A 24323-nucleotide genomic window follows, 5' to 3' on the forward strand; every position below is an offset into this window, starting at 1 on the left:
TGGCTGGAGCTGGCCGAGACGCTGGCGGAGGGGCTGGAGGAGGCGACAGCAGCTGCCTTTCTGCCAGGTGAGGGGGTTTGGGGGGGCTTTGGGGCTGGGGGGGGCGCAGGGGGACAGCCCCCCCCTCCCCGGGCACCTCTGAGGGCGCGTCACCCCCCCTGTCCCCTGCGCTGTCACTTCCAGGTCCTCACCGTCGCATGCCACCGAGCCCCTGACCCCTCCTCCGCTCCGTCCCCCCCTGTCCCACCGGCCCCCCGCCGCCGCCGGATCGGGGGGTGGCGCGGCACCCAGGGGACCCCCGCGCTCCCCCCGCAGCCCCCCGCCCCCCGAGGACTTCGCCGTCGACTTCCAGAGGGTCTACGAGTACCTGGCGCTGCTGTGCCGGGGCGGGGGGGCCCGCGCTGCCCCCGGGCGGTGAGTGGGGGTCCGCCATGCTCGGGGGGGGCCTGGGGGGGGATTTAGGGCTCCCCTGTTGGTGGTGGGGGTCTAGGGCCCCACTGCCCATTTCAGTGTCACGGAGGGGTCTGGGGAAGGGGGATTGGGGGGTGACAGTGGGGAGGAGGGTCTGGGGGGAGGAGATCTGTGCCTTGCTGTGGGGGGTCCCAGGGACTGGGGGGCTCCAGCTGGGGACAGAACCGCTGCTGCCCCCCGCAGTGGGGCTGGGACCCCCCCCGAGGGGTTGAGGGGTGGGTGGGGGGTCCTGACGCCGTGTGTCCCCCCCCAGAGTCCGCCGTGCGTGCTGGCGCTGCTGGGCTCCCTCCCCCAGGAGCTGGGGACCCTCGACCGCGCCGCCCTCGACAGCCACCTCCGGGGGTCCTACAGCGCCCTGACAGCCCCCCCGCCCCCCGGACACCGCCCCCCCGGCCCCCGGGGCCCCCCCCGGACACCGATGCCCCGGGCCCCCAGTGCCCCCCCGGCCCCCGGGGCCCCCCGACCCCCCACGCCGGGCTGGGGGGAGCTCGGCCTCTGCCCCCTCAACCTCTTCCTGGTGCCGCTGCGGCTCACTGTGCGAGCGGGACCCCCCCCCCGGGGAGCGACCCCCCCCCCAGTGCGGCGCTGGGGAATAAAGGCCGCGATTTGCCCAAAATCTTGAGTTTTTGGAGTCATTTGGGTGGTGGAATAAATGGGGAGGGGGGGAACCGCCATTGCTGGGGGTGCAGGGAGGAGCCCCCCGTCCCCTGGGACCCCCCCCCCCGTCCCCTGGGACCCCCCCCCGCGAGGCGCTGGTCGGACTGGGAGGCGCTGGGGGGGGGCACGGGGGGTGGGGGGACTGGGGGGCACTGGGAGGCGATACCGTGTGCGCATGCGCCGCCGCGCAGCGGGCCCCGCCCCCCGCGCATGCGCAGAGCCGCCGCGTACGGCGGCCGCGCAGGGACCGGCCGAAGATGGCGGCGGCGGCCGGCGGCTCTTCCTCCGCCGCGGGGAGCAACGGGGCCGGCGGGATGGAGGTGGACGCGGCAGGTACCGCCCGCGGGGCCGCCCCAGCACACGGGGCCGCCGCCCCCCGCCCCCCGGGGCTGCGCGGGCCGCACCGGCCCCCCCCCCCCCCCACCGGCCGGTCGCTACCCCGGGACCCGCGGCCTTGCGCCTGGCCCCGCCCATGCGCCTTGGCCCCGCCCACAGCCCCGCGGCCCCGCCCCTGACGCGTGGCCCCGCCCACAACCCCCGGAGCCCCGCCCCTGGCCTGTGACCACGCCCCCCGTTCCCCGTGGCCACGCCCCCACACTCCCGGGCCCCGCCCACCCGGCTCGGCCCCGCCCCCCGCTGACCCCGCCCCCCTCTGCCCCCCCCGCAGCCCCGCCCCCGGTGATGGCCGGGGGGGTCCCCGGCAGCGTGGCCGTGGCCCTGCACCCCCTCGTCATCCTCAACATCTCGGACCACTGGATCCGCCTGCGCTCGCAGGAGGGGCGCCCCGGGCAAGGTGGGACCCCGGGACCCCCGGGACACACAGGGACCCCCCCAGGGACACCCAGGGACCCCCAAGACCCCCAGGGACCCCAGGGACCCCAGGGACCCCCAGGGACACCCAGGGATCCCCAGAGACCCCAGGGACCCCCAGGGACCCCCCAGGGACACCCAGGACACCCAGGGATCCCCCAAGACCCCCAGGGACCCCCAGGGACCCCCCAGGGACCCACAGGGAGCCCCGGGACTGCCAGGGACCCCCCAGGACCCCCCAGGGACCCCCCAGGGACACTTAGGGACCCACACAGCCCCCCCTGGGACCCACAGGGACCACCAGGGACCCCCCTAGAGCCCTCTGGGATCCCCCAGGACCACCCAGGACCCCCAGGGATGCCCCCCAGGGACCCCCAGAGCCCCCCAGCAGCCCCCACAGCCCCCCAGGGTCCCCCAGAGTCCCCCCCCCAGCCCTGGCCTGGCCCTGGGGGCTGGTTTGGGCCCCCCCCCTGCCCAGCCCGAGGCCGAGGCGGGCGCGGGGCTGGGTGGGGGCGGTGGGTGGTGGGTGGGGGTGGCAGCCCCCCCCCGCGTGCCGCGGTGACCCCCCCGCGCCCCCCCGCAGTGATCGGGGCGCTGATCGGGCGGCAGGAGGGGCGCAGCATCGAGGTGATGAACTCGTTCGAGCTGCTGGCGCACGCGGTGGATGGGCACGTGCTGATCGACAAGGAGTACTACTACACCAAGGAGGAGCAGTGTGCGGGGGGGGGCGCTGGGGGGTCCTGGGGGGGCTGGGGGGTCCTGGGGGGGTCCTGGGGTCATTCTGAGGGGATCCAGGGGGGTCCTGGGGAGTCTGAGAGGATCCTGGGGGTCCTGGGCTGCCCTGGGGGGCTCCTGGGGTCATTCTGAGGGGATCCAGGGGGGTCCTGGGGTGGTTTTGGGGGGGTCTGGGTGAGTCTGAGAGGATCTGGGGGGTCCTGGGGGGGTCCTGGGGTCATTCTGGGGGGGTCCTGGGGTGCCTTGGGGGGGGTCCTGGGGGGTCCTGGGGTGGTTCTGGGGGTCTGAGCTGGGCCTGGGCTGGGTTTTAGGGGGGGGGGGGTCTTTGGAGGGGGTGACAGGGCCGGGGAGGAGGGGGCTCTGCAGCCCCGGTGGGTCTGTGGGGTCCCCAGATGGGGGTCGGGGGGTTCTGGGGGGTTCTGGCCCCCCCTCAGGCCCCCCCCGTGCCCCCCCCCTCAGTCAAGCAGGTGTTCAAGGAGCTGGAGTTCCTGGGCTGGTACACGACCGGGGGCCCCCCCGACCCCGCCGACATCCACGTGCACAAGCAGGCGAGTGGGGGGGGGGCTGGGGGGGGGGCAGAGGGGTGACCCCCCCCCCGTCTGACACCCCCCCCCCTGTCTGACACCCCCCCCGCCCCCCCAGGTGTGCGAGATCATCGAGAGCCCCCTCTTCCTCAAGCTGAACCCCATGACGAAGCACACGGACGTGAGTGGGGGGTGGTGGTGGGGGGGTCTGGGGGGGGGCAGGACCCCCCCCAGCGGGGGTCTGGGCCTCCCCAAAACACCTCTGACCCCCCCCCCGCCCCCCCCCCCAGCTGCCCGTCAGCGTCTTTTGAGTCCGTCATCGACATCATCAACGGGGAGGTGGGTCGGGGCTGGGGGGGGGGGAAATGGGGGTGGGGGGGGCTTTCCTTGGGGGGGGAATGAGGCTGGGGGGGGCTCCGGGGGGGGGCAGTGGGGCTGTGGGGGTCCTGGGGGTGTTCCTGGGAGAGGAATAGGGCTGGGGGTGCCCTGGGGGGGGCTGCTGGGGGTCAGGGGGGGCTCCAGGGGTGCCATGGGGGGGTCCTGGGGGTGTCTTGGGGCTGGGGAGGGGACTGGGGGGGGTTCAGGGTGGGTTTTTGGGGCCATGGGGGTGCAGGGGGGGTCTGGGGGGGGTTGGGGGGCCCCTGGGGGTGTAGTGCCCCCCCCGTGACCCCCCCCTTGCCCCCCCCAGGCCACGATGCTGTTTGCGGAGCTGCCGTACACGCTGGCCACCGAGGAGGCCGAGCGCATCGGGGTGGACCACGTGGCCCGAATGACGGCGACGGGCGGCGGGGAGAACTCCACGGGTGGGGGGGGCACGGGGGGGGACATGGGGGGGACACGGGGCTGGGGGGGGACACGGGGGGGGACACGGGGCGGGGGGGGGACAGGGTGGCGGGGGGGACACACAGAAGGGACATGGGGGCTGCAGGGACGTGGCGCATGGGCTGCCCCGAGGGGCTGGAGCTGCCCGGGGGGGCGCAGGGGGGTGCATGGGGACACACGTGGGGACACGGGGACGGGGGGGACACGGGGATGGGGGGGACACACGTGTCGTGCCCCCCCCGCAGTGGCCGAGCACCTGATCGCCCAGCACAGCGCCATCAAGATGCTGCACAGCCGCGTGCGGCTCATCCTGGAGTACGTGCGGGCGTGCGAGGCCGGTGAGTGGGGGGGGGGTCCCAGGGGTGTCCCGAGGGGTGTCCCCTGTCCCCGGGGGGATCGGGGGGTCCCCAGGGGTGTCCCCTGTGCCTGGGGGGGGTCCCCAGGGCTGCCCCCCCCCCCCCGTGTCCCCAGCGCTGCCCCCCCCCCAGGCGAGGTGCCCTTCAACCACGAGATCCTGCGGGAAGCCTACGCCCTGTGCCACTGCCTGCCCGTGCTCAGCACCGACAAGTTCAAGACCGACTTCTACGACGTGAGTGGGGCGGGGGGGGTCGGGGGGGGTCCTGGGGGGTCCCCAGGAGCTGGGGGGGGGTGTCAGGGCCCCACGTCCCTGTGGGGGCCACAGGGCAGAGGCTCCTTCGCCACCGGCGCTCTCAGGGGCCGCGGGGCTGGTGCAGCTGCGGGGCAGGGGGATGTGGGTTGGGAGGGGGATGTGGGGGGGGCTCAGCCCCCCCGGTGACCCCCCCCACGCCCCCCCCAGCAATGCAACGACGTGGGGCTCATGGCGTACCTGGGCACCATCACCAAGACCTGCAACACCATGAACCAGTTCGTCAACAAGTTCAACGTCCTCTACGACCGTCAGGGCATCGGGCGCCGCATGCGGGGGCTCTTCTTCTGAGGGGGGGGACACTGAGCCCCCCCGGGCCCCCCCCCACAACCCCCTGGGGCAGGGGGACCCCACACAGGGACTGTGCCCCCCCCCCCCCCCGCCCAAATAAATCAGCTCCAGGATGGGAACTGGGGCTCCAGCCTCGTTTGATGTCCTGGGGGGGGGACGTGGCCCGAGGTGGGGGGCACAAGTGCCGGGGGGGTGGGGGGGAAACGGGACATGACAGGCCAGTGGTGGCTCCAAAAACTAGTCAAAAAAGCCATTTTATTGGTTAAAAAAAATCACTTAACGAAGGGTGAAGGGTCACAAGAGCCAGCGGAGACACAGGACACGACGTGCTGCATCCCCACATGTCCCCTGCCCATGGGGGGGCTGTGGGACCCCCTGCCCCATGGGGGGGGCTGTAGGGCCCATGGGGGACTGTGGGACCCCATGGGGGGCCTGTGGGGCCCCAGGGGGGGGCTGTGGGGCCCCCTGCCCCATGGCGGGGCTGCTGGCCCCCCCTCACACGAAGGTGATGCGGGTGCGCGCCGGTTCACCTGCAGCACGTTGAGCTCCTCGTACTCGTCGAGCGCGGCCCGGAGCTGGGCGGGGGTGAAGCCCTTGGCCAGGCACCGCTGCTGGGCCACGGCCAAGGGCACGGCCCGGCCCCGGCCCCCCGCCAGCTCCCGCAGCGCCCCGAAGATGGCGTCGGACGGGCGCTGCACCCTGGGGGGGGAACGGGGGGGGTCAGGGGGACCCTGGCTCTGTCCCCTCCCCAGCGACCCCATGGACAAGGGAACAGGGACAGGGCCCCCCCCACGCTGCCCCCCGCCTTCCTGGCAGGCTGAGGCCCAGGGAGGGGCACTGTCCCCCCCCCCCGCCATGTCCCTCTGTGTCCCCCCCGCTCACCGGCTCTGCTGTCCCTTGTCCCCCAGCAGCGAGTCCTTCGACATCTCCATGAGCCTCATGGCCTCGTTCACGTCCTCCTTCTCCACCACGTCCCCCAGCCGCAGCCGGGCCTGGGGGGGGGCGGGGGTGGTAGAAGCAACTGGGATCCCCCCACAGCCCCTGGCCCCCTCTGACAGCACCTGGGGGGGCCCCAATGCTTCTCCCTGCCCCGGGGGCCTCACAAGACCACTGGAAGCCCCCAGGGTGCCCACCCCCGGGCAGGGATGGGGACGAGGGGGGGCCCAGAGGCGGCCCAGGGCTGGCGGTGCCCCATGAGGGGACAGGGGACACTGGGGGACAGGAGGGGACATCAGCGCCACGCTGGTCCTGCCCTGGGGGCTCTGGAAGTGCAGGACCCCCCCCCCCCTCACCTGCACAAACAGGACTTTGGGGCCCCGGGGGCGTGTGGAGGACGAGCAGGGGGACGGGGGGGACAAGGTGGGGGGAGACGGGGACACTCCCAGCCCAGCGACCCTTCTGGGTCTGGCCTGGCTCTGGCTCATGTCCTCCACCCCGTGGGGCCCCTGCCCAGCCCTGGGGGTCCCGCACGCCCCCTCCCCGCTGTCCCCCCCGGGGCTCACCAGGGCGGTGGCCAGGCGCAGGACGCCCAGCAGGGTCCGTGCCGAGGTGTAGGTCGTGTCCCGGCTGTCCCGCGCCTCCCGCCGCATCACCACGTAGGCGGCCGTGATGTGCTCGGCCAGGGCCGCGGGCACCAGCGGCTGCCTCCGCTTGCACATGGCGAGGTAGCGCCTGGGGGGGACGGGGGGTGAGGGGACAGCGGGGACACGGGGGGGACATGGGGACAGAAACATGGGGGACAGCAGGGACAGGGGGACAGCGGGGATGGGAACATGGGGGACAGCGGGGACGGGGCCAGCAGCCCCCCGGGCCCCCCCTCACCTCATGAGCTTCATGTCGAGCGGGCGGAAGGCGCCGGGGGGCTGGCGGCTGTGCTGGTGCACGTAGGTGATGTGCTGGGCCAGGCTGGGGGGCAGAGCGGGGGCTGGCAGGGGGGGCCAGGGCTGTCCCACGGCCCCAGCCCAGCCCTCACACGCCCCATGGCCCCCCCCACCCCCCCGAGCTGCCCCACAGCTCTCGTGTGTGGGTCCCGCTCCCTCCAGCCTCTCCCCACAGCCCCACCCCAGCCCTCCCACGCCCCACGGTCCCCCCACTCCCCCCACACCCCCCCTCGCCCCCAGCCGCCCCCCCCAGCTCACCGCAGGTCGTTGTCGCGGTCGGGGCGGTCCTGGATGAGCCAGAGCAGGTCGAAGCGGGACAGGAGGGCGGCCGGGAGCCCCACGTTGTGCTCGAGGCTGCGCCGGGGGTCGTAGCGCCCGTAGGCGGGGTTGGCGGCGGCCAGGATGGCGCAGCGGGCGTTGAGCGTGGCCAGCACGCCCGCCTTGGCCACCGACACGCTCTGCTGCTCCATCACCTCGTGGATGGCCGCCCGGTCGCCCTCCAGCATCTTGTCGAACTCGTCGATGCAGCAGACGCCGCGGTCGGCCAGCACCAGGGCCCCCCCCTCCAGCGCCAGCTCCCCCGTCACCGGGTCCCGCAGCACGGCCGCCGTCAGCCCCACGCCCGAGGAGCCGCGGCCCGTCGTGTACTGGCCTGGGGGGGGGGGCAGAGGATGAGCGGGGGGGGGTCAGCACAGGCACCCCCCAGCCCTCCCCGGGGGTCCGGCGCTCACTGCGGGGGGCCAGGCGGTCAATGTAGGACAGGAGCTGCGACTTGGCCACGCCGGGGTCACCCATGAGGCAGATGTTGATGTTTCCTGGGGGCGGGGGGGGATGAGTCCGTTTGGGAGGGGGATGAGCCCCTTGTGGGGGGCAAATCGCCTCCCTCCGCCCCACTTCACCCCCCCAAACCCACAGCTGCGGCTGTCGGCTCCCCCCGTGGTCCCACAAGGCCAACCCCACCCCCCCCAAACCTGCCCCCGACCCCGAACCTCCCATGCCCCCCCAGGGGGAGTGGGGACACCCCCGGCAGAGCCCCCCCAGCCCCTCACCGCGGATCCTCATGCCGTGGGGGTTCCGGTCCACGCCGCCCACCAGCAGCAGCAGCAGCGCCTTCTTCACGTCCTCGTGGCCGTAGATCTCGGGGGCGATGGAGGACGCCAGCTTGGCGTAGAAATCCTCTGCAAGGGAAGGGGGAGGTGGGGGGCAGCCCTAGACCCCGCCGGGGGCAGCGGGGGGGTCGTGTCCCCCCCCTCACCCGTGATCTGCCGCAGCTCCTCCTCGCTCAGCTCCCCGGCCCCCTCCTCCTCCTCGCTCTTGTTCACCTTCTCCACGCAATGCGCCTCCAGGTAGGTCTCAGAGAGCAAACCCTGGGGGGGGGGGGGCGGTGGTGGGTGGGGGGCAGCCGTGGGACCCCCACAGCCTCCCCCAGCCCCCCACTTGCCTGGGCCAGCTGGCGGAAGCCGGACTTGAGCAGGGGCAGGAAGACGCCGGTGACGCTGACGTGGTCCCCGGGCTGGGCCAGGCGCGTGTTCTCGCCGTGCGCAGCCACGCTGATGGAGCGGGGCAGGTGGCCCACGGGCACCTGGTCGGTCTGCGGGGACAGAGGAGCACCGTGGGGCACCCCCACGCCCTGTCCCCGTCCCCAAACCGCCCCTGCACCAGTCTGGACTGGGGGTCACCTCCTCGTCCCTGGTGGTGACAACGCCGACCCAGGGTGGGCTGCGGTGGCCGGGGGAGGACTGTCCCCCTCTCTCCCCAAGGCTTCCCCCCCGAGTGGTGGGGCACTGGGGCCGATTTGGGGGTCCCCAGCCTGAGACCCTGAGGCCACCACAGCCCCCCCAAGACCCTGGGGAGGGGACACAGCGGCGCTGCGCCACCACTGTCACCTCCCCGGCGGAGCTGGACCGTCCCCGGAGGAGAGCAGGGATGGGGGGGGGACCAGGAGAGACAGGACCCTCCAGCTGTGGCTGGGGCTTATGGGGACACCCCACGGTCCCAGGGGGGAACTCCACGGTCCCAGTGCCTCCCCCCACAGTCACGGGGGGGACTCCATGGTCCTGGGGCCTCCCCCCACGGGTCCCAGGGTCTCCCCCCCCCACTCACGTGCTCCTGCATCTTCAGCTCCTGGAACTTGACGAACTTGGAGCCGCGGCTCTGCAGGTAGAGGCGTCCCCCCGCCCGGTTCGTCTGGCACTCGCGGCTCGGGCACATCAGCAGCGGCGTGAACGTGGGCGCCTGGATCTGCGTGGGGCCGAGGGGGTGGGCTCGGGCCCACCAGGAACCCCCCCCACGCCCGCCCCGGGGCCCTCCCGCCGCGCTTACGGGCTGGTAGGTCTCGGCCCCGCACTGGTCGCAGCTGTAGGTGGCCACCACCATCATGGGCTTGACCTCGCTGACGCGGGTGACGACGCCGCGGACGGTCACCAGCTTCCCGATGCAGTCGGCCTTGACATCGCGGATGACGCGGGCTTTGGCGGTGGAGGGGGCCTTGAAGTACAGCTCGCTGGGGGGGACGGAAAGGGACGGGGTCAGCGGGGCAGGAACGGGGTCAGCGGGGCAGGAACGGGGTCAGCGGGGCAGGAGGGGGCTGGAGCGGGGAGGGCTGGGTCAGGGGGCAGCACGTGGGGTCTCAGCGGGGGCAGTGACGTGGTTAGAGGGGACACGGGGCTCCTCAGGGCCAGCGGGGGGGACGCCGAGGGGACACGGGGCCCCCCCCCCGCACTCACAAGCGCCGCAGCAGCTCGGGGGGGTACTGGTTCTGGGGGCTGCGGCGTCCCTGCGTCCCGGCCCGCGCTGCTCCAGCAGCAGCCGGTGCTCGATGTACACGTCCAGCACGTCCTTGCGGGTCACCTGGGGACAAGAGGGACACGGTAGGAGGGGCGGGGGGCGTCGGGGGGGGCACCGGAGCACCCCCAGGGAGCCCCCCCCCCCCCACCTCGCGCTCCCGGTAGAGCGGCAGCAGCTCGTGCACGGCGTCGGCGAAGAGGCGGCCGTAGCGGCGGGCGTTGTCGCAGGCGGCCTCGGCCAGCTCGGGGTCGTCCTCGGCCACGTCGTCCAGGGCCACGTACAGCGCCACGCGCTCCCGGTGCGCCAGCGCCGCCTGGGGGGGCACGAACACGGGACCGGGGGGGGGACACGGGGGACGTGAGGGGGGCCCCAAACCGGGGGGGGGGCCCAAACCGGGGGGGCACGGGGACGTGGGGACCTCAAACCGGGGGGACAGGGCAGGGAGGGACCCCATCCGGGGCAGAAGGACGGGAGGGACCCCCGGCTGCCATGGGGGGGGGCGGGCAGCTGTGATGTGGGGGCCCAGCCAGCACCGGGGGGATGGGCACCGGGGGGGGCCCAGTCGGCACTGGGGGGGTAACGGAGCCCCCCGCGCTCACCAGCTGCTCCCGGTACGGGAACTCCTTCCCGCCGCCGGCGCCATCGCGGTAGAAATCCTGCAGGAACCGCTTCGCCTTCTCTGGGGGGGGGTAGGGGGGGGGGGGCTCGGTCACGGCGCCCCGGCCGGTCCCCCGGCCCCGGAGCTGCCCCGGAGCCCCCCCGGCCCGGCCCGATCGCACCCTCGGAGCCCCCCCGGCCCGATCCCCCCCCCCCCCCGCCCCCGGAGCCCCCCCGGCCCGGCCCGATCCCGCCCCCGGAGCCCCCCACGGCCCGATCTCCCCCCCCGCCCCCGGAGCCCCCCCGGTCCGGTCCCCCCCGCCCCCGGAACCAGCCCGGCCCGGCCCGGTTCCCCCCCCGGACCTTTCTCGGCGGCGTAGTCTCGCGGCGCCATTGCGGTTCGGTCCCTGTCCCGGTCCGGGTCAGGTCAGTTCCGGTTCCGGTTCCCGGTCCCCGTACGGGTCCCCCCGAGGCTCAATCCCGGTTCCCGCCGCCGCCGCTCCGGTTCCCGCCGCCGCCGCCAACCCCAAAACTGGCGCGAAAACCCGGCTCCACGTGACCGCCGGCTGCCAATCCGGCACGGGCTCCGCCTCCTTCGCGCCGCCGGCCAATGGCAGCGCGAAGGAGGGCCGGCCCCGCCCCCCTCCCCCGGGGCCACGCCTCTTTCGGCCGTGTCATGTGACCGCCGCCCGCGCGGAGGGATGCAGGTTCGGGGGGAGCCGGGGGGGGGACACGGACCCGGGGGGGCGGGGCCTGGCGGGGCTGAGGGCGCTGGTGGGGGGGGTGCAGGGCCCCGGGGGGGCTCAGGGGCCTGGGGGGGTGCAGGGGTCTGGGGGGGCTCGGGTCTGGGGGGGGGTGCAGAGCCCTGCGGGGCCCACGCTGACCCCCCCGCGCCCCCCCAGCCCGGCGATGCTGTCCCAGATCTTCATCCTCTCCTCCAAGGGCGACCGGCTCATCCACAAGGACTGTATCCTCCCCCCCGCGCCCCCCCGCCTTGGAGGGCTCCCCCCGCCTTGGGGGGGGCTCCCCAGGACCCCCCCGCGCCCCCCCATTCTCCTTAACCCCCCCAGTCCGCGGGGAGCCCCGCGGCACCGGCCCCGACCTCGCCGACACCTTCTACCGCCGCATCACGGCGCTGCCCGAGGACCAGGCCCCTGTCTTCATGGTGAGGGGGGGTCCGGGGGTTCCGGGGGGGGGGTCCCACGGGGGGGTCACGGCTCTGCACCCCCCCCCAGGCACACGAGGGCCGGCACTTCGTCCACGTGCGGCACGCGGGGCTCTACTTCGTGGCCACCGCGACGGCGGACGCGTCGCCCTTCGCCCTGGTGGAGTTCCTCAACAGGTACCGGGGGGGGCTGGGGGGGCCACTGGGGGGGGCCGGGGACCCCCTGACGGCCGCGGGCCCCCCCCGCAGGCTGGTGACGCTGCTGCGGGACTTCTGCGGGCCCCTGAGCGAGAGGAACGTCGGCAGCAACTTCGCCCTCGTCTACGAGCTGCTGGATGAGATGGTGGTGGGGACACGGCGGGGGGGCGCGGGGGGGGTCCTGGGGACACGCAGGGGGGGCATGTGGGGGGGCTGGGGACACACCTGGGGGGGCTGTGGGCATGCGGAGGGGCACGTAGGGGGGCTGGGGACGCCTTGGTGTGCTGAGGGCTCCCTGGAGAGAACGGGGGACACCCCAGGGGGGCACTGAGGACCCCTCGGGGAAGGGGACAGGGGACACCCCAGGGCCCATGTGGGGCAGACTGGGGGGGGTGACCTCCCCCCCGGACCCCCCAGGACTACGGCCACGTCCAGACGACGGCGCCCGAGGTGCTGCGCAACCTGGTGCACGCGGAGCCCGTGGCCACCAGACCCTTCAGCCTCCTGGACCTGGGCTCCATCGGGCTGGTGAGGACGCGGGGACCCCCCCCGCCCCCCCCCCCCCAAACCTCCCCAGCCCCCCCCGGCCCCCCCCCAAAGCCCCCCACAACCCTGCGTCCCCCCCTCCTGTCGTTGCAGTTCGGCGCCGAGACGCAGCAGAGCAGGGTGGCCCCCAGCTCGGCCGCCAGCCGCCCCGTGCTGCTGCCGCGGGGGGAGCAGGTAGGACCCCCCCCCAGTGTCCCCGTGTTCCCCCCCTCCGTTGCCCCCACCCCACCTGGACCCCCCCCTCTGCCTGCAGGGCACCAGGAACGAGCTCTTCGTGGACGTGGTGGAGAGGCTGACGGTGGTCATTGCCGCCAACGTGAGTGGGGACGGGGGTCCCCTGCCCCGTGCCCCCCCCAGCGCGTCCCCAACGCTTCACCCCGTGTCCCCGGGACCCCCGTGTGCCCCTGGAGCCTCATCCCCGTCCCTCTCCCCAGGGGACACCCATGAAAGTGGACGTCCAGGGGGAAATCCGCCTCAAGTGCTACCTGCCGAGCTGTGTGGGTAAGGGGGGGCCGGGGGGGGGGGGCACAGGGGGGCCGGGGCCGGCCCCCGGGGTGACCCCGCGCCCTCCCTGTCCCCACAGAGATGCGCATTGGGCTGACAGAGGAGTTCTGCGTGGGCAAGTCAGAGCTGCGGGGTGAGCCCCCTCCCCGGCCCCCCCGATACCCCCCCCAGCACCCTGCAGCCCCCCGTACCCCCTCCTCTGCCCCCCCAGCCCCCCGTACCCCCTCCTCTGCCCCCCCAGGCTACGGCACGGCCGTGCGGGTGGACGAATGCGCCTTCCACAGCTCGGTGAAGCTGGACGAGTTCGAGAGCGGGAGGGTCCTGAGGGTCACCCCGAGCCAGGGGGAGGTGAGGGGCACCGGGGGGACCCTGGGGACGGGGGGGGGGGTCTGCGGCAGCCCCCCCTGAGCCCCGTCCCCCCCCCAGCTCACGCTCATGCAGTACCAGCTGGCCGACGACATCCCCTCGCCGCTGCCCTTCCGCCTCTTCCCCACCGTGGACCAGGACCCCACGGGGAGGTGAGTGGGGGGGAAATGACCCCCTTCTGACCGCCCTGGGGGGGGTCACCCCCCTTCTGACCGCCCTGGGGGGGGTCACCCCAATTCTGACCATCCCAGTGTCCCTGCAGGCTCCGGCTGTACCTGAAGCTCCGCTGCGACCTGCCCCCCAAGAGGTGGGTGCCCGGGGGGGGCTGCGGGGGGGCTGCGGCACGGCCTCTCCCCTGACCCCCCCCCCTCAAATTCCAGCCAAGCCCTCAACGTCCGCCTGCAGCTGCCGGTGCCCAAGGGGGCGAGCAGGTGGGTGCTGCCGTCTGGGGAGGCTGGGGGCTGTCCCCCCCTCCTTGTCACCGCCTCACCCCCCCCCCCCCGTGCCCTCCCAGCCTGGCGCAGGAGCTGAGCAGCCCCGAGCAGACGGCGGAGCTGCAGCCCGGCACCAAATCCATCCGCTGGGACATCCCGCGCTGCCAGGGGGGGTCACAGCTCTCCGCCCTCTTCAAGGTGAGGGCTGGGGGGGCCGAGGGGCGCGGGGGGGCCGGCAGGGACCTGTCCCCTGCTCCTTGGGGACGCCTTGTGGACCTGTCCCTCGGGGGGGTGACCGGGGGGCTTGGGGACGGGCAGGGACCCGCGTCCCTTTGGGGGGGGCAGCTGTGGGGCTGGGTCCGGTGTCCCGCGCCGTGCCTGGTGTCACCGCGCTGTCCCGTCCCCGCAGCTGGAGGTGCCGGGGCTGAGCCGCGCGTCGCTGCTGGAGCTGGGCCCGGCCAACGTGGCCTTCGAGCTGCCGGCGCACACGTGCTCGGGGCTGCGCGTCCGCTTCGTGCGGCTGCCGGCGCCGGCCGGGCCGCCCCAGCGCTGGGTGCGGTACCTCACCCACAGCGACTCCTACGTGCTGCGCCTCTGAGCGGGGACCCCCCCCGAGACCCCCCCTGGAGACCCCCAACACTGGGGACCCCCGCCCCGACACCAGGGACTCCTGTCCTGACACTGGGGACCTGCACCCTGAGCCCGGGGACCCCCGCCCCGACACCGGGGACCCCCGCCCCGACACCGGGAACCTGTGCCCTGGCACCAGGGACCCCCGCCCCGACACCCGCGCCCCGACACCAGCTGCCAACCGAGTATTTATTAACCGGGGCCCAACGGGGCTCCCTCAAGTTCGGGCTCGTAACAACAATAAACAGGAACCAAACCGCTCTGAGCCGCTGGGGCTCCCTTGCTCAGGCGTCCTGGGGGGAGAGGGGGGGGCCTGTGAGGGGTGGGCTCTCCTTTGGGGTCCCTTTTCCCCCGGGGACCCCATCCCCCCCCCGCCAGCTCACCTCGATGCCCAGGATGGTGGAGTCGAAGAGGTCCCGGAGCCGGTCCTGGGGGACAAGCAGGGTCTGGGGGGGCAGGTTGGGGGTGGGTGGGGTGGGGGCACCCTAGGGCGCCGCCGGCCCCACCCCTGCAGGGGCAGGGGGCTGGAGGGACCCTCGGGGGTGGTGGCCTCACCCTGCCCTGCTCTGGGGTGCCCTCCTCGCTGCTCTCCTCTTTAATCATCGCCTCCTCCGCCTCCTCCTCCTCCTCCTGCTCCTCCTCCACCATCAGGCTGAGCCTGGGTGGGGAGGGAGGGGGGTGGCACGTGGAGGATCCCCCCAAAGTCTCCCCCTCCCCAGTGCCCACCCCACCCTCCCTGCCAGCCCCAGACCCCCCCCGTGCCCACCCCGTGCCCCCAGCCCCACTCACCGGGTCACCCGGCCGTGCAGGTGGGACAGGGAGCTGCTGCGGGAGGAGAGGACGGGGAGTCGGGGGGTGCTCTGGGCGGGGGGCACCCACTTGGGGTAGGTGGGCGGCGGGGTTGCCCCCAGCCCAGCCACTCACCTCTGCAGGAAGCTGGGGTCAGAGCCGGGGTCCCGCGGTGGGGGCCGGGGCTGGGGGCCGCCCCGCAGCGCGGTGGAGGTCAGGGCCGGGCTGGGGAGGCGGCTGCTGGGCCACGGGCTGGAGTCGAGGCGCTCCGAGGGGGCTGCGGGAGGGGGACCCCTCACACAGGGACCCCCGGCCCATCCCCACACCCTACCCCTGTCCCTGAGCTGTGTCCCCGTCCCCACGCCCCGTCCCCATCCTCGAGCCCCGTCCTTGTCCCCGTCCCCCCGAGGCTGGTCTGGCTCCGGCACCCACACGACCCCCGCTTTGCCACCCCACCTTCCTGCCCCGCGGCGACCCTCCCTCTGTACTGGGGAGCCCCAAACTGGTCCCAGCCTCCAGCCACGGTCCCCCCAGCAAAGGACAGAGCGGGACAAGCCCCCCCACCCTGGCCCCACACCGCCCAGCGGGGCGCTGGGGGTGGCACAGCCCCCAGGACACGGGGTCCCCCGGGGCTCAGCCCCCCCCCCACCGTCCATGCGGGGTCTCTTGGCAGCGGAGCCGGGCTGGGGGCGCGGGCGGGGGGCCGTGCTGCGGCTGCTCTCCGAGCCCCCCTCGTCCTGCGGCTGCAGGGAGTTGCGGTAGGCGACGAGGGACGGCCACGGCGCGTCCCCCGGCATCGGCCACCGCGGCTGCTGGCACATCCTGTCCAGGTAGGTCAGGCTGTGGGGGGACGGGGGGGGACACAGTGGGTGACACGGCGCCAGAGACCTGTGGGGTGCTGGGGGACCCCACAGGGTGCTGGGGACCCCACAAAGCCCCAGAGACCCCCACATCGCCCCCAGGGACCCCACGTGGACCTTGAGGAGCCCACATGGCCCCTGGGGACCCCGCCAGCCCCCCACTCACAGCAGGGCCTTGTCGGGGCGCAGCACCCGCGGCGAGAACTCGCTCAGCACCTCCAGGAAGGGCAGGTTGAGGGGGGGCTGCCCCGGCTCGGGGCCCGGGGGCTCCTGGAAGGCGAACTGGATCCCCTCCCTGGCCGGGGCAGGGGGGTGAGGGGGTGGGCTGAGCCCCGGCCAGCCCCCCCCGGCTCCCCGGCCCCCCCACCTGTGCAGGCTGAGCAGCACTGGGCGGTTGCGGAGCTGGTGGAGGCTGAAGAAGAGCGAGAAGCGCCGTGCCAGGTCCCGGATCTCCAGGAACGCTGCGGCCGCCCGGATCTCGGGGCCCTGCTGCAGCAGCAGCTCTGTCATCAGCTGCAGGGAGCAAAGGGTCAGTGCAGGACCCCTCGGAGACCCTCAGGACCCTCCTGGAGCCCCACAGATTCCTGGAAGCCCCCCCCACCCCTAGAGTGTCCCACACTCCCCCCCAGACCCTTCTGGACCCCTCCAGAGAGACTCCCCAAACCCTGTCCACCCCTCCTGACACCTCCCAGACCTCCCTAGAGCACCCCAAGGACACCTGGAGACCCCCTGGATTCCCCAGAGATCCTCAGAGCCTCTTGGACAACCCCAGGGACCCCCAGAGCCGCCCCAGCCAGCCCCAGGGACCCCCAGAGACCCCCAGCCAGCCCCAGGGACCCCAGCCAGCTCCAAGGACCCCCAGAGCCCCCCAGCCAGCCCCAGACCTGCTGCAAGCTGAGCAGCAGGGTGCGGGCCCACTCCAGCCGGTCGATCTGCCGCGTGCAGTTCAGCGTCTCTTTGATGATGTCGCCGTAGTCGCTGTAGAACTGGGGAGCAGGTGACAGGCCCCGATGTCCCCCGGCCGCTGCGGGGCCAGGGGCCAGCCCCCACCGCGTGTCCCCTACCTTGGCGTAGTGCTTGAAGACGTCGGAGGCCGCGCTGAGCTCCAGCACGCCGTAGAGGACGAGCTTGCAGAAGCCGGCCAGGAGCACCCGGCGCTGGTGCAGCTCCTCGATGCGGCTCTCGCTGTCCTCTGCGGAGGCACGAGGGGACGGTGGTGGGCACAGGCACCCCGGGGACGCCCCTGGGGCGCGTGGAGGGGACGTACCCGTGGCCGAGAGCTCCTCGTGGCTGCCGGCGTTTTGGAAGACGTGGTCCATGAGGAAGGCGGCCAGCTGGGACTGCAGCTCCGCGTCGGGCAGCAGCATCAGCGGGGCCAGCGCCTCCCGCCCGCCCAGCGGCAGCTGGGGCCCCAGCACCAGCAGCAGGTCGCTGAGCACCATGAAGGCCTGAGGACACGAGGATGGGCTCAGCGCCAGGCCTGCCCCCCCACGCTCTGCGGCTCCCCCCCCCCCGCCAGCCCCTGCGTACCTGCTCCCGCACGCCGGCGTCCGCGTCGGACAGGCAGCTCTGGCACAGCGAGCACAAGGAGGCGGCTCTGCTCTTCAGGCTCCGCAGCTGCTCCTGGGCAGGGGGACGCGGTGGCCTTTAGGGACGCGGGGGGGGACGCCCCGGGTTGTCCTCGTGGCCGTCCCTGTGCCACCCGCTCACCTGGGGGATGTCGGCGCTGGGCAGGCGCGAGAGCTCCCAGAGGACGTGGAAGTGGAGGCAGGTGATGGCGGGGACAAGGACCTGCGGGGCGGATGCGGGCAGGACACGGCTGCGGTGCCGAGGAGCCCCGCCGTGTCCCCGCCGTGTCCCCGGGGCGGTACCTGCGGGGGCACCTCGCCCGTGTCCACGGCGCGCTGCAGGAGCTGGGCGCAGGGCTCGAAGAGCTGCCAGGGCGTCAGGTCGTGGGCGCTGCGGGGACAGCGGCATCAGCGGGGCGAGGGGGGATGTGGGGCAGGGGACGGGATGCTGGGGGACAGGGACACGGGGAGCGCGTGGGGCAGGGGGCAGGACACTGGGGGACAGGGACAGGGGGAACAGACAGAACAGGGGACACACAGGGCAAGGGACAGGACCCTGGGACACGGGACGTCACTGCACAGGGACATGGAGAGCGCAGGGGCCAGGGACATGCAGGGCAGAGGGACAGGATGCCACAGGACAGGGCCCAGGGGAGGCACGTGGAGGGGGACAAGGACACCAGGGGACCCCTGGGGACGCGGGCGGAGGGGTGGCGTGGCCCCCCCGGCTCCCCACTCACTTGAACAGGATGGAGATCCTCTTCAGCGTGGCCGCCATGCTGTACACCTCCTCCTCGTCCAGGGACGAGGCCTGGGCATGGCCCGGGGTTGGGGATGCTCCGCGTGGGGTTGGGGACCCACGCCAGGCTGGGGACACCCCGCTCCCCGCGGTCCCTTGCCGCCTCCCCGGCCGATGCCCCGTCCCACCGCTGTCCCTACAGCTCCTGGTCCCTCTAGTGTCCCCAACCCCGTCCCGGCTCCAGGTCCCCGTCTGCAGCCCTGACCCTGCCCTGGGGTGGCCCCAGCTCCACCCCAGGCTCCAGGTCCACGTCCCGACCCCAGCGCCCTCCCAGGCCCGGGGTCCCTCTCCCGTCCACCCTACCTGGAGCAGCTCGGTGACCTCCTGGTGGCACTTGTCGGCCAGCTGGTCGGCGAGGCGGCTGCGCGCCACGTCCCCACGGCCGCGCAGGGCGAACTCGGGGTCGCAGAGGACGTGGAGGGCGCGGGACGCGGCGCCCAGCACCGCTGGCCCCGTGTGCTTCTCCACCACCTCCTGCAGCTGCACCAGCACCAGCTCCAGGTGCTGCGGGGAGGGAGAGGGGGCTGCGGGGGGGACAGGGGCACGCCGCCGCCCCGGGGACAGGGGTCACGGGGCCTCCCACGGGGACAAGGGGACCTGCAGCCCCCCGAGAGGATGAGGGCGGCCGCGGGACCCCCGGGGGGGCAGGGACAGCCCCTCCATGGGGGCACAGGGCATGCGGCCCCCCACGGGGACAGGGACACAGAGCATCCCGAAGGGGACCCTGCCCGGGGGGCGCGGGGGCAGCACCTTCTCCAGCCGCCCCGTGCAGTAGATGCTGAGGTCGAAGCAGCGCAGCACCTCCAGGAGCGGAGCCGCCTTCTCAGCGTCGGCCGAGAACTGGGGGGGGGGCAATGGGGGGGTGTCAGTGCTGACCCCCCCAGGCCCCCGGGGCGGTGGGGGGCCCAGTCCCCCTCACCTTGGCCAGCAGCTGGGGCAGGGCCGGGATGAGGCAGTGGTTGAGCCGGGTCCTCTCCTCCACCTGCGCCTTGCGCTCCCGGGCCGAGGGCTGGGGGCAGAGGGGGGTCAGGGCAGCCCGGGGGGCCCCCAGCCCCCTCCCCAGCCCCGTTACCTTCTTGGCCGGGCCACGGCCCACCGGGGGCTGCCCCTCGGCCACCTGGACTGCGCTGGCTGCCAGGATCTCCACCAGTGCCTTCTCCTGCCGGTCCTCCAGGCCTGGGGAGGGGGACGAGGAGGCTGCGGGGGGCCCAGCACCCCCTCTGCTCTGCCAGGGGCTCCCAGGCATCCCAACAGATCCCAGTATGTACCCCGGCCACCTACCAGTGCCCCAGCAACGTCACAGCACAACCCAGTGACATCCCAGCACGTCCCCCCGCGCTCCAGTGATGCCCCAGTGCCTGCCCAACACATCCCAGCATCTCCCAGGGATGTCCTGCAGCAACTCCGGTGTCTCCCAGTGGTGTCCCAGTATATCCCAGTGTATTGCAGCAGCCTCCCAGCATCTCCCAGTGCATCCCAGCAACATCCCTGCATACCTCAAGGTTCTCCCAGGGTGTTCCAATGTAGCCTACCTGGTCCCAGCAATGTCCCAGCATATCCCAGTGTCTCCCAGTGACATCCCAGCATATCCCAGTGTCTCCCAGTGACTCCTCTGTGATGTCCCAGCTCGTTCCAGTGTCTCCCAGTAGTGCCATACCCTCGGTGGGTGACTCCTCCAGCAGCAAAGCGTTGATGGTCTCCCAGTCCCTCAGCCGGGGCCCGGCGCAGTCCCACAGGCTGTCCACCAAGTAGGCTGCGTGCTCATGGAGCTGGGGACGGGGGACGGTCACAGCGCGCAGGGTTCCCCTGTCCCCATGGCCCCCCATCCCCAGGGCCCCCCGTCCCCAGGGCCCCCTGTCCCCCTGGGGCCCCATGGCCGCTCTCACCTCGCTCTCGATGAAGAAGGTCAGCAGCAGCCGGAAGAAGGTCCTGTTGTCCCCGTCGTGGGACAGCTCCCTGCCCGCCCCTCGCTGGGGGTCCAGCAGCCTGCAAGGGGCACGCACGCGCGGGGTCACGCGGGGACCCCGTGTGCCCACGCTGGGTGTGAGGGGGCAGAGTCCCAGGGGGACATGGACACGGGGGTCCTGCGCACCCGAGCAGGATGCACAGGGCAGAGCCCCAGGGGACAGAGCTGCGGGACGTGCAGGGACCAGAAATCCAAGGGACAGAGATGGGGGACCTGTGTACCCCACCTCTGGGGCCGGAGCCCTGGGGGACACAGACACAGGGGTCCCCCCCCAGCCCCTGCCCCAGGGCGGCACCCGGCCCCCGAGCCCCAGGGGACAGGGAGGACCCGGGCTGACGCCACGCGCGGCCGCCGCCGCCCCAGACGTGCGGGGGAACGGGGCCGCGACGAGCCCAAACACGGTCAAGGCCGGCGCCGACACCAACGCGGCCCCATCGCCGCGAGCGGGAGCGTGTGACCGGGGCGCCCGGCAGCTGACCGGCGCGTGACGGGCTCGCGCTGGCCCCATGGCCACCCCGGGGCCGCGTGCGGCTACCTCAGGCCCCGCTCTCATTAAGGACGGCACTAACGAAGGCAGCCTGCCTGCCGGCCCCCGCCCGCCAGATGCTCCCTGCAGGGAGGAACTCGAGCCTGACTCAGGGCTTGGCAGGCAGAAAGCGCTCGGCTCCCCGCAGGGGCTGCGGCCGGGCAGGGTGGGCCGGGGGCTGGCGCGGGACCCGCTGTGCCAGGCACCGGCCCTCGCTCACCGGCGGTAGAGGAAGAGTCCGGCGGCGGAGGCCAGCGCCCGGCTGGACACGTAGACCACGGGGTAGACGCTCTGGCAGTCGTCCTCTGTCAGCGCCTCCTCCATGTTCCTGCGCACGGGGAAGGGTGGGAGCCCCCGCTCCTCCCGTCCCCCAGCCCCGCGCCCCCGTCCCCGTTCTGTCCCCAGGGCCCTGGATTCGCGCAGGACCCCGTCCCCAGGGTGCCCTCAGCCCACCGCCCGTCCCCGCTCTCGCTGGAGACCCCGGCGTCCCTCCCAGCCCCGCGCTCACTCCAGCATCAGTGTCAGCAGCTTCACCACCTCCATGGCCACGTCGGGCTCCTTGTCGAGGACCATGGACACCATGCGGGTCTGGCGAGGGGGACGCGGTCGGTGACGGCCCGCAGGGACGCGGGGGACCCCCGCGGGCCCCCACTCACCTTGAACCGGCTGGTGAAGAGCTCCATGTGGGCGGCCGTGTCACGGCGGCAGTACAGTCCCTGCAGCGCCTTCACGCACTGCAGGCGCACGTCCCGCTGCTGCGGGGATGGGGGCCGTCAGCAGGACCCTGGCCCAGCCCCGTGGCCCCCGTGGCCCTGGCCCTGGCCCACCTTGTCGTGCAGGCTCCAGCCGATGTACTTGAGGTAACCGTCGGTGAGGAAGGAGGCCGCGTAGCTCCTCATCCACGTCCCCAGCTCCTCCATGCAGATGGCCCGGATCTCGGGCACCACGTCCCTGCCGTGCGCAGCAGCGCCCGGGCTCACACCGCAGTCCCCAGCGGCACCGCGTCCCCGTCCCCGTGCCCCTTCTCCCCGCTCACGAGACCCCCCCATCCGCTCCCGAGCTGCTGGGACACCCCCCGACCTGTAGCGGTGCACGAAGACGCCCTTGAAGACGGCGTTCATCATGTTCTCGATTTCCTCCTGCTGCTCCTGGAGCTGGGGGGGGACGCAGCGGGGCTCAGGCAGGGTCCAGCCCCTCGCCGCCGCCGCCCGGACCCCCGCCGCCGCCGCTCACCTCCCGGCGCTTCTCCAGCAGTGCCTCCAGCTTGCCGGTGGCCCGGCGGCCAGGCTCCTTGCTCCGCTCGGCCTCGTACTGCCGCTGGTTGTTCTCCTGGTGCAGGCTCACGCCCAGCGCCACGTTCACCAGCGCCGTCATCAGCTTCATGGCTGCGGGGGCAGCGCGGCGGGAGCGGGGACCCTCGTGGGGAGCCGGCGGGGACCCCCTCCCGGGGCGCTGCCTACCTGCCAGGGTGCTGGTGTGGCGGAAAGCCCGCACCTGGGAGTCAGAGAGGCCGGTGAGCAGCGAGATGAGGCCGTCCACGAGGAACTCGTCGTAGATGACGCTGTACTGGCACTGCCGCACCACCGCCGCCACCAGCTCGCAGAAGCCGGCGCGGAAGCGGCGCCAGGGCTGGGTGCTCAGCGAGAGCGGGTACTCGGCCGAGTCCTGCGGGAGACGGGGTGAGCCGGGCCCCCACCGGCCCCGCTGCCGCCCCGCCTTGCGCCCGCCCCGCACCTCCTCGAACTTCTCCGTCAGCTGCTGGATGATCTCCGAGTTCTGCAGGTGCCTGAACATCTCGGGGGTGACCACGCCTGCCAGGGGGGGGCAGGGGTGAAACGGGGGGGTTCCGCGGGCTCGGGGTGGGGGGTCATCAGCAGCGCAGAGGGGACTCGTGGGGATCCCCCACCTCTGCAGCCGCAGGAGCGGATGATAAAGTTGACGAGCTCCAGGAACCCCGTCTCACGGTCCTGCTTGTACGTCTCCAGCCAGTCGTCCACCAGCGTCTGCGGGCACAGGACAGTGGCCATCAGACAGAGGGGACACCCGAGGCCCCCACTCAAGACGCCCCCCATGTCCCTCCATCCCCCGGGGTGCTGCGTGAGCGCAGTTACCTCGACGGCGGCCTTGGCCGACCTGACGGCCTCGAAGAGGGTGTTTTGCTCTGTGCTGCTCGCGGCCGGACTGCTCCCGTCCCCTCCGGGCTCCCTCCTGCGGGGACGCTTCGAGACCTGTCCGGAGGGGACATGGCGGAGGTCTGGAGCAGCCCCAGGCCAGGGGACGCAGCCGGTGGGGGGGCAGGACGTACGGTGCCGTGGCTCAGCGCCCGGGGGGGTCCCCGCTTGCTGCGCGGCCGCGTGTCCTCGAAGTCGCTGCCGGAGTCGCGGCTGCCGGGGTCCCTGCGGGGACAGCGCGGCGGTGGGCTGCAGCCAGGGGCCCCCACGCCCCCACCCTCCCCGGTCCCCCACTCACGGGCTGTCGGGGGCTGTCGGCGACGGCAGGGAGCTGCTCCGCGCCCCGGCAGACCCCGGTGAGGGGCTGGAGCCGGTGCCCGGCCCGGCGGAGGAGCCGGAGCTGGAGGAGGTGCCCGGGGTGCGGGCCGAGCGGCGCCGGGGCATGGTGACGGCGGGGCCTGGGGGACGGGGCGGGTGTGGGGGTCAGGGGGACGGGGCGGCGGGGGCACCCCCTCGGCCCCCACACCCCAGGGCCGGGGGGAGCCCGAGCGCCCACCAGTGCTCCCCGCCTGGGGCCACCGAGGAGGGGACGAGGGCGCCGGGCCTGCGCGGGGGGACACGGGGGGAAGGCCCCAATCGCCGGGTCACGCTGTGCGGGGGGGAGGGACCCCCCAAACCCCTCGATCACCCCGGGGGTGTCAGTTCCCCCCCGGCCCCCCCAGGTCACGTGACCGCCCCCCCCCCCCCGCCTCACGGTGCCGAACGCCGTCACACCCAGCACGTGCGGGGCCGGGCCGCGCGCAGGCCTCACCGCGCAGGCGCAGCAGCAGGGGGCGGGGCCACCCGGCACGTGAGGGGGGCGTGGCCCGGGCGGCCCCACCGCCCACGTGGTGTCCCTACAGCCGCTATAGCCGGGGGTCCCTATAGCCCCTATAGCCGGGGGTCCCTATAGCCCCTACAGCTGGGGGTCCCTATAGCCCCTATAGCTGGGGGTCCCTGTAGTGTCCTATAGCCGGGGGTCCCTATAGCGTCCTATAGCCAGGGGTCCCTATAGCCCCTATAGCCGGGGGTGCCTGTAGCCGGGGGTCCCTATAGCGTCCTATAGCCAGGGGTCCCTATAGCCCCTATAGCCGGGGGTGCCTGTAGCCGGGGGTCCCTATAGCCCCTATAGCCAGGGGTCCCTATAGCCCCTATAGCCGGGGGTCCCTATAGCGTCCTATAGCCGGGGGTCCCTATAGCCCCTATAGCCAGGGGTCCCTATAGAGTCCTATAGCCAGGGGTCCCTATAGCCCCTATAGCTGGGGGTCCCTGTAGTGTCCTATAGCCGGGGGGCCCTATAGCATCCTATATCCAGGGGTCCCTATAGCGTCCTATAGCCGGGGAGTCCCTTATGTCCCAGGGATCCCCTACAGCCTCGTGTGGCAGTGGGGCCCCACGTGGCCCTGGCGTCCCATGTGGCCTGGGCTCCCCTATGGCACCCTATACGTCCCCATAGGTACCCATATTCTGGGGATCCCACGTGACACTGGGGCCCCATCCGGTCCCACTTGGCCGTGGTGT

General features: G+C 73.6%; 4 protein-coding genes across 5 annotated transcripts; 2 read left to right on the forward strand and 2 right to left on the reverse strand.

Moving 5' to 3' along the window:
- Window positions 1–1357: 1357 nt before the first annotated feature.
- Window positions 1358–5096, forward strand: COPS6 (COP9 signalosome subunit 6). Its single transcript, XM_068417014.1, is given in 11 exon segments — window positions 1358–1461; window positions 1796–1921; window positions 2522–2653; window positions 3133–3221; window positions 3316–3378; window positions 3488–3502; window positions 3504–3536; window positions 3886–4000; window positions 4265–4357; window positions 4508–4608; window positions 4837–5096. Coding segments are annotated over 11 exon segments (984 nt in total). The 5' UTR covers window positions 1358–1385; the 3' UTR covers window positions 4978–5096.
- Window positions 5097–5392: 296 nt separating this feature from the next.
- Window positions 5393–10756, reverse strand: MCM7 (minichromosome maintenance complex component 7). The gene is given in 17 exon segments (XM_068416895.1): window positions 5393–5501; window positions 5504–5676; window positions 5860–5969; window positions 6480–6648; window positions 6799–6882; window positions 7116–7509; window positions 7589–7672; window positions 7907–8035; window positions 8113–8224; window positions 8299–8448; window positions 8961–9098; window positions 9180–9360; window positions 9584–9629; window positions 9632–9707; window positions 9793–9957; window positions 10244–10323; window positions 10605–10756. Coding segments are annotated over 17 exon segments (2151 nt in total). The 5' UTR covers window positions 10636–10756; the 3' UTR covers window positions 5393–5472.
- Window positions 10757–10887: 131 nt separating this feature from the next.
- On the forward strand, window positions 10888–14144 carry AP4M1 (adaptor related protein complex 4 subunit mu 1). Of its 2 annotated transcripts, XM_068416852.1 has the most exons (15): window positions 11060–11208; window positions 11312–11406; window positions 11477–11583; window positions 11656–11752; window positions 12022–12132; window positions 12244–12324; window positions 12404–12466; window positions 12585–12651; window positions 12734–12787; window positions 12896–13002; window positions 13081–13172; window positions 13283–13327; window positions 13401–13451; window positions 13535–13652; window positions 13864–14144. In XM_068416852.1, exons 1-15 carry the CDS (start codon window positions 11151–11153, stop codon window positions 14050–14052), a joined length of 1335 nt encoding a protein of 444 aa, XP_068272953.1. In that variant the 5' UTR covers window positions 11060–11150; the 3' UTR covers window positions 14053–14144. The 2 variants fall into 2 exon arrangements, with proteins under 2 accessions (XP_068272954.1, XP_068272953.1); XM_068416853.1 differs by lacking the exons at window positions 11477–11583; window positions 11656–11752 and adding an exon at window positions 10888–10948 and having other exon boundaries at window positions 11144–11208; window positions 12939–13002.
- Window positions 14078–23207, reverse strand: STAG3 (STAG3 cohesin complex component). The gene is made up of 32 exons (XM_068416755.1): window positions 23062–23207; window positions 22898–22988; window positions 22704–22820; window positions 22499–22595; window positions 22327–22403; window positions 22053–22257; window positions 21826–21977; window positions 21673–21746; window positions 21420–21543; window positions 21249–21347; window positions 21101–21180; window positions 20813–20920; window positions 19987–20086; window positions 19758–19869; window positions 19020–19276; window positions 18851–18940; window positions 18404–18604; window positions 18042–18112; window positions 17605–17692; window positions 17444–17524; window positions 17264–17356; window positions 17001–17181; window positions 16798–16925; window positions 16618–16719; window positions 16101–16246; window positions 15900–16028; window positions 15523–15713; window positions 15009–15150; window positions 14874–14909; window positions 14640–14742; window positions 14468–14530; window positions 14078–14377 (listed from the first exon to the last, which is right to left on the reverse strand). Exons 1-32 carry the CDS (start codon window positions 23205–23207, stop codon window positions 14369–14371), a joined length of 3693 nt encoding a protein of 1230 aa, XP_068272856.1. The 3' UTR covers window positions 14078–14368.
- Between the last annotated feature and the right edge of the window lie 1116 nt (window positions 23208–24323).

Source organism: Nyctibius grandis, chromosome 21 (assembly GCF_013368605.1).
Source record: "Nyctibius grandis isolate bNycGra1 chromosome 21, bNycGra1.pri, whole genome shotgun sequence".
NCBI lineage: Eukaryota > Metazoa > Chordata > Aves > Nyctibiiformes > Nyctibiidae > Nyctibius > Nyctibius grandis.

Bases quoted from the DNA above. Each gene is read 5' to 3' on its own strand.
- STAG3 (XM_068416755.1), bottom strand. From the start codon at position 23,207: ATGCCCCGGCGCCGCTCGGCCCGCACCCCGGGCACCTCCTCCAGCTCC. The intron at 17,357-17,443 runs GTGAGCGGGTGG...CCCCCTGCCCAG, and splicing joins CCAGCGCCGACATCCCCCAG to GAGCAGCTGCGGAGCCTGAA. The intron at 15,714-15,899 runs GTGAGTGGGGGG...GTCCCCCCACAG, and splicing joins CGCCCCGACAAGGCCCTGCT to CCTGACCTACCTGGACAGGA.
- AP4M1 (XM_068416852.1), top strand. From the start codon at position 11,151: ATGCTGTCCCAGATCTTCATCCTCTCCTCCAAGGGCGACCGGCTCATC. The intron at 12,133-12,243 runs GTGAGGACGCGG...CTGTCGTTGCAG, and splicing joins ACCTGGGCTCCATCGGGCTG to TTCGGCGCCGAGACGCAGCA. The intron at 13,452-13,534 runs GTGGGTGCTGCC...GTGCCCTCCCAG, and splicing joins GTGCCCAAGGGGGCGAGCAG to CCTGGCGCAGGAGCTGAGCA.